The 7,033-nt window shown below is 41.6% G+C and overlaps 1 protein-coding gene across 1 annotated transcript in view; it reads left to right on the forward strand.

Moving 5' to 3' along the window:
* The window catches only part of TG (thyroglobulin), a 371,783-nt gene extending 365,321 nt beyond the window's left edge, over positions 1–6,462 (forward strand). The window contains exons 46-48 of the mRNA XM_027845510.1: positions 3,042–3,176; positions 4,439–4,629; positions 6,245–6,462. Coding sequence (XP_027701311.1) covers positions 3,042–3,176; positions 4,439–4,629; positions 6,245–6,360 — 442 coding nt within the window. The 3' untranslated portion in view covers positions 6,361–6,462. The remainder of the gene's footprint in view (positions 1–3,041; positions 3,177–4,438; positions 4,630–6,244) is intronic.
* Positions 6,463–7,033: the final 571 nt, after the last annotated feature.

Raw genomic sequence — 7,033 nt, forward strand, 5'->3', positions numbered from 1 at the left:
ATTGTTAGTCAGTGAGTCAACTAGCAATTATTAAGTTCCTACTATGAGCAATCATTGTGCTAAGCACTAGGGTTACAAAGAAAGCCAAAATCACCATACCTCCCCTCAAGGAGCTCACAGTCAAAGGGGGGAAACAACATTCAAACAACTATGTACCAAGAAGCTATATACAGGAAAATCAGAAAAAAAAAAAACAGAAGAAAGACGCTAGATTAAGTGGCATCAGAAGAGGTGAAGTTTGAGGGAAGCCAAGGGAGTCAGGAGGCAGAGATGGGAAGGGAAGGAAGAGAATTGCAGGCAATGGGGGACAGCCAGTGAAAAGGCCCAGAATTGGGAGATGGGAGTGTCACATTTGAGGCCCAGCAAGGAGGTCAGTGTTGCTGGACTGTGAGGTCCACTGAGGGGAATATAGAGTAAGAAGACTAGAAAGCTAGGAAGGAGCCAGGGTTTTTAAAGCCAAACAGGATTTTATATTTGATCTTGAAGGTAATAGGGGGCTACCGGAGTTTACTGAATGGAAAGTTGACATGGCCAGACCTTCTTATGCCTGCCTGCCATTGTTTCTTCTAAGAGCCTCATGATGCTTTCCATATCTGATCTCTTTTGTATATTATAGAATGTTAGCACTGGAACGGACTTTAGAACACAAAATATTTGGGCTTAAATGGAAGTTAGAACATGGATTGTTAATGCCAAAAGGAACGTAGAACAGAAAAATAGTTAGAACTGAACAGAAAAATAGTTAGAACTGAAAGGATTCATAAAGATCATCTCATCCAATCATTCCATCTTAGAGATGAGGAAATTGAAGTCAGGGAGATGACGTGAGCTGCCCAGGTTTACACAATTAGCTGGAAGCAGAACTCAGGTCTCATCCTACCAGGCAAGTGCTCTTTCTGTAAACTATGCTGTCTCCTCTGCATTATTCTCTCTCAATTAATTTACAAATGTACTGCATAAAGAGGCATGGTAGCATAGTGGATAGAGAGATCTATCATCTAGGAGCCAGAAAAACCTAGGTTCAACATATTCTGACTGTGTCACCCTAGGCTGTGTTACTCAGTGTTCTAGATAATTTTCTAAGGCTGTAAATTGTAGAGAAGGTGCTGACCTTCAAGGATAGAAGGAGTTTCTTCGTCTTAGAAGTTCCTTAAACTCATGACTTCAAAGGTCAGGTCTGTATCCTTGTACTAAATAAATATGAGATTACCTGCCTGAGCAGCCTTAGTACTTGTGGTCAGGTCTGAGCCCTGCTACTGATACATTAGAACATAAGCATCCCAAGGGCAGGGAATGTTTCTGCTCTTGTGTTTGTATGCCTAGTATTTGGGACAGTGCTTGACACATAGCACAAGCTCAATAAACTTTTTTTTGTTCACTCATTCATTTGTTCACTCATTCATCCATTCGTCCATGAGATTAGCCAAATTTTGACTCTTGTGTGACCTCTGTGTGACCAGAGGAAGTCATTTAACTTTTAAATTTTAGCTTCCTAATCTATAAAATGGAAGCAACAACGTGGGTGCTACCTTCCTCAAAGGATGGTGGTGAGAAAAGCAGCCTGTAAATCTTGAATTGATACATAAATGTGAGTTGTTATTATTAGATGAGATTATTATTAGATTAACATTATTATGTTCTCTGCTTATGCCAGAGAAGAACATCTGGTTACCTTACAGATGGCTGCCTGCTCATATTTTGGAGCTGTTTCTACTTCTTTCTTAGCTGTTTCTACTGAAAGAGAACATTTCTTAGATCAGATTACAATTATAATGTGGTTTTTTAAAAAGAAGTAAATAAATAAAACCCAAAAAAGAGCACTTACAGTAACAAATGTTGAGACACATCTTGAAGTCCTCAGTCAATAGACTGAGTTGTAGAGGAATTGGGTAAAGAACAGGTTCCCAGAATCATAGAATGTTGCAGTAGGAAGTGACCTTGGAGATCATTTATTCCAAGCCCCAGGTAAGCCTATCCTCTTGTGAGTCAGTCAGCTAGCTTTTATTAAGGACCTACTATGTGCCAGGCACTGTGTTAAGCACAGAGCCGTTCAGACACTTGCTGGCTGTGTGACCCTGGGCAGGTCACTTAACCCCAAGTGCCTCCAAAACAACAACAACAACAAAAAACAAAAAAAAGCAAAGAAAGGACTTTGGCGTCTGACTGCCTAGATGCTAGCCCTGGCCCTGGCATCTATGAGCAGTGAGACCTTAAGCAAAGTCTTTCCTAATTTTTTGAGTCTGTTTCCTCATTTATCAAATGAGCAGAATAATCCCCTCCCTTTTTACTTCAAATAAAGAGAACCCTAGAAAAATAAAACCCTTGTAACAAATACACATAGTCAAATAAAACAAATTCCTCTGCTGGCCATGTCCAAAAATGCATGTCTCCTTCTGCATCTTGAGTTCACCTCTTCTGCTCAGGAAGTGGGTAGAATGTTTGATCATTGGTCATTTGGAATCATGACTGACAATGAACTGAGCAAATCATCAAATCTTTCCAGTTTGTTCATTTTTTATAATATTTCTAATGTTATAAATTGTTCTGATTTTTCTTTCTGGATTCCGTGTCAGTTCCTTCCCAGGTTTCTCTAAAACCATCCCCTTTGTTGTTTTTCCTGACACAATGAAGGGAGAGGGAGAATTTATGTAGCATCTACTATGTGCCAAGCCCCATGTGGATCACTATGAAACTATGAGCTATGCCATGCAGGGTTACCCAAGACGGACAGGTCATAATGAAGAATTCTGACAAAAGGTGATCCACTGGAGAAGGAAATGGCAAACCACTCCGGAATCTTTGCCAAGAAAATTCCACAGAGCTTGGATAAGCCTCAGGAGATAGTGGAAGACAGAAGGGCCTGGCATGCTTTGGTCCACAGGGTCACAAAATGTCGGACACAACTGAACAACAACACATGTGCCAGGCACTGTGTTGAGCCCTTTACAAATGCTATCTCATGCGATCAATATAATAGTATTCAATTGTAATCATATACCATAATTGTTTAATCTGCTTTTTAAAAAAATCTATTGTTACAGCATGGAGTTGCTAGCTGATGTTCAATATGCCTTTGGACTACCCTTCCATCCTCAGTATGAACAGCAGTTTACTCTGGAACAAAAAAGCCTGTCACTGAAAATAATGAAGTATTTCACCAACTTCATCAAGACAGGGTAAGCATGCAACCCATGCATGTCCGAAGGGCAGTTCCATGGCTCCAGCCCCATAGCAGCAGGCAGAGTTGTACAGGAGCACAGAGCTCCCAGCACTGCCCTCAATGGATCATATCTTCAGCCAGTCAAGGTCAGAGTCAGTGTGTCCCCTCCCAACCTGTGCATATCATGGGAATTACTGATTCTCGGAGGAAAAATACACGTCCCAAATCTTCTATGTCACACTCATTCATGCTCTACTGACACTTCAGAGGTTTTCTTTCACTAGCAGATGGTGACCCAGATATAAGATCAAACAAACAAACACAAATTTAGGAAAAAATTAGACACATCATGAAGTCGATACTCCCCTATTTAGCTCAACAACGATCCTATGAATGAGTATGTATGAAAACAAAATCCCCACAGGTTTACAGAGGACTTGTCATTTAGTCATATCCAACTCTTTGTGACTTCTTCTGGGGGTTTTCTTGACAAATATACTGGGTGGTTTGCCATTTCCTTCTCTAGCTCATTTTACAAATGAAGAAACAGAAAAACAGGGTTAAGTGACTTGCCCAGGGTCACACAGCTCTTAAGTGTGTAAGGCCAAATTTAAACTCAGGTCCTCCTGACTACAGGCCCAGCACTCTGTCCACTGTGCTTCCTAGCTGCCCCCTACAGAGGGTACTGGTAGCTAAATGGTATAATATAAAAAACTTAGTTCTTGCCCTATTTCTGTGACCACTGTGGCTATGTGGCCTAGAGCAAGTCTCTTCTGTCTTCCTTCTTTCTTTCCTTTCTTATATCCTTATTTCCTTCCTTCTTTCCTCTTGCCTTCCCTCCCTCCCTCCATTTTTTCTTTCTCTTTCTTTTTTGGGGACTCATCTCCCTATCTCACCTAGGCTGGACGTGCGGTGGCCTCTCATGGTTCCAATCCACTGCCAATACTATTAGGATGGGAGCTTTAGTATGTTCCGTCTCCAACAGAGACCAGTCTACTCTTCCTTAGGTGGCTGGGTGGTCCCCTACTTTTGGGGGCTCACAATATTGGTGCCAGATTGGACACAGATTGGCTGTAATATTACTGATTCAGCTTGGAACTCCTGAGCTCAAGCAATCCGTCAGCCTCAGCCTCTCCAGTAATAGGAATTATAAGTATGTGCCACCCTACCCAGCTCATGTCAATTTTCTGGGCCTTAGTTTCCTCATCTGTAATAAGAGAAGGTTGGGCCAGATAATCTCCAATGTTTTTAATGGTTGACTCCTTTTTTTTTTTCCAGAAATCCCAATTATCCTTATGACTTCTCAAAGAAGGTACTAGAAACTACACCCTTGTGGCCAGAATTCCTTCCCCACACTAATGGAGATAACTATAAAGAATTTAGCCCTGGACTTCTGAATCACCAGGGACTGAAAAAAGCTGAATGCTCCTTCTGGTCCAAGTACATCCGGACACTGAAAGCATCTACAGGTAAATGCAGTGAGTGTGGGAATCATTTTCAAATGGGATGTTAGGTTAGTCATGTCACCAAGTCAAGTCAACAAGCATTCATGAAGTACCTGCTACATGCTAAGAATACAAACAAAGGCAAAAACAACAACAAAATCCAGTCCCTGAAACCCCTCCATGACTTAGTAAGTGGTCTTTGACCCTTTAGTCAACCTCACAATCTGCCTCTCCAAACTTAGGAGACTGGTCCTCAGATGACACACATCAAATCCATAGAGATGCCTTTCCAACTTGATATGACTTAATAATAACAAGTAGCATTTATATAGAGTGTTAAATGCTTTTTACAAATATTATCTTATTTGATCTTCACAACTCTATGTGAGAGGTAGGTGCTACTATTATCCTCATTTTATGAGGAAACTCAGGCAAACCGAAATTAAGTGACTTGCCCCAGATCCCAAAATTAGTGTCTGAGGTTGGAATTGAACTTGGGTCTCTTCTGACTCTAGGCCTAGTACCCTAATTGCTATACCACCAGCTGCATAAACGTAGCTATGTGGCCACGAACAGGTTGCTGTATCAAATTATAGAATGGTAATGAAAACTCCTCTGTAAACTATAAAATGCTGAACCAATGAAAGATTTTAATATTAGCTTGGTGTCATCCAGCTATGTGACCCTGGGCAAGTCACTTTCCCTAGGTAGAATTGGTTTCCTCATATGGATGGGATGATCTCTGAATTCCCTTTCAACTCCATGATTTTCTGATTCTAAAAGTGATGATGACAGTTATGGTGATAACTAACATTTTGGAGCACTTCTAGCTTCACGAAACACTTTGTGTATGTTATCTTATTTGCTAAGAAGCACTAAGTGGGGGTTCCCTGTGCAGTGATTATAGGAGTAGAGAGGAGGAAGAAGTAACTCTAGAGTGGATTGGGTATGGAGACAGCCCTGGATGTGGAGTCTAGGTTCAAATCAGAAGTCATCAGTTCATCCTGGCTTTGAAATGCATTGCTTCTAAGAAATTCCTAAGAAATATAGGAGACCACGAAAGACGAGGTGGAGGAGAGAATAGAGAAATCCCCAAATACTTCACCAAGCAAGAGAGTTACACTGAGTATTCAGTGGGTATACAAGATTAACGACACCTTGTTAATTTAAGCCAAATATATTGTTACCTTTGTTATGTTAGCACTGCTAACTCCCTTTCTGGCTGGCACTGTCCCCAGAAACATTGGCCTTATGATCAGCTAGCCAATTGCCTTTGTTGCCAAGGGACAGGGTGACTTCTATTCCACTCCAGGGGCTGGAAGCCAGATCTCAGCTCTGCCTGGCCAGATGCTGAAGCAAGTGGAAGAAAGGCTTGGCTATGAGTCTGGCTAGTGGAAAGAATCTAGAACGAGGCATCAGTAGACCTGGGTTTGAATTCTGGCCATCTATTCGCTGTGTGACAATGAGCAAATCACTTACCCTCTCTGGTCTTCAGTCAGTTAGGGTCCCTTCCAGTTCTGACATAGCCAAAGTTCTATGTTCTAAGGTCTCCTCTAGCTCTAACATTCTCTCTTCTCAGTTCTCTACCAAGTCTGATTCTGAGTTGTGACATAATTCCCTGTTTCCCCTCTTGTTTCAGGTGGAGCTGAGAGCCAGCAGCCCCTGGGAGCAGAAGAGGATCTTGGCCCTGGGTCTGTGGGGATCGAGGCACCTTCCAGTGTCCCTGAGCAGGGCCAGAAAAGCTACAGCAAATGACCAGAATATCATATTGAGGATCAATAACTTACATTATGTTTAGCTATATCTCACAGCTACGGAGATCTCGTCTCTGCCCAGTCACTATACCACACATCTTTATGTCCCTAATAACCTGGTCACAATTCATCATGTGTAAATAAAAAAATGTACATAAAGAAAATATAGTTGTGAGTCTGGTTTCTTTAGAAGACATTATCTATTACAAATAGTTTTCCCCAATGAGTTTTTGTTTGTTTTGGGGGGTTTTGTGAGGCAATTGGGGTTAAATGACTTACCCAGGATCATACAACTAGTACATGTTTGAGATCAAATTTAAACTCAGATCCTTCTGACTCCAGGGCCGGTGCTCTATCCACTGTGCCACCTAGCTGCCTCACTCAATGCACTTTTAATTCTGGTCTGCCGTTTACACAGCACACTTCTGAGCAAATAGCCTCCCTGCTTTCCCTGACCCCACCACTCTCAGCTGGTGTTTGACCAGGAAAGATGACATAGTGGAATGAAAACTGGCAGTTGAAAGATGAAATGACTGAGGAAACAAAGGTTTGATCTTCTCAACATACCATTGTATTAAAGCAATGCATACCAATTGCTTAACAAATAGGGACCAGGCCCCTTCCTCAGTTTAGGCCTGGATCCTGAATACAGTGGGAGACAGACTTTTAAAAAT

This window comes from Vombatus ursinus, unplaced genomic scaffold, assembly GCF_900497805.2.
Source record: "Vombatus ursinus unplaced genomic scaffold, bare-nosed wombat genome assembly UNPS02014973.1, whole genome shotgun sequence".
Taxonomy (NCBI): Eukaryota; Metazoa; Chordata; class Mammalia; order Diprotodontia; family Vombatidae; genus Vombatus; species Vombatus ursinus.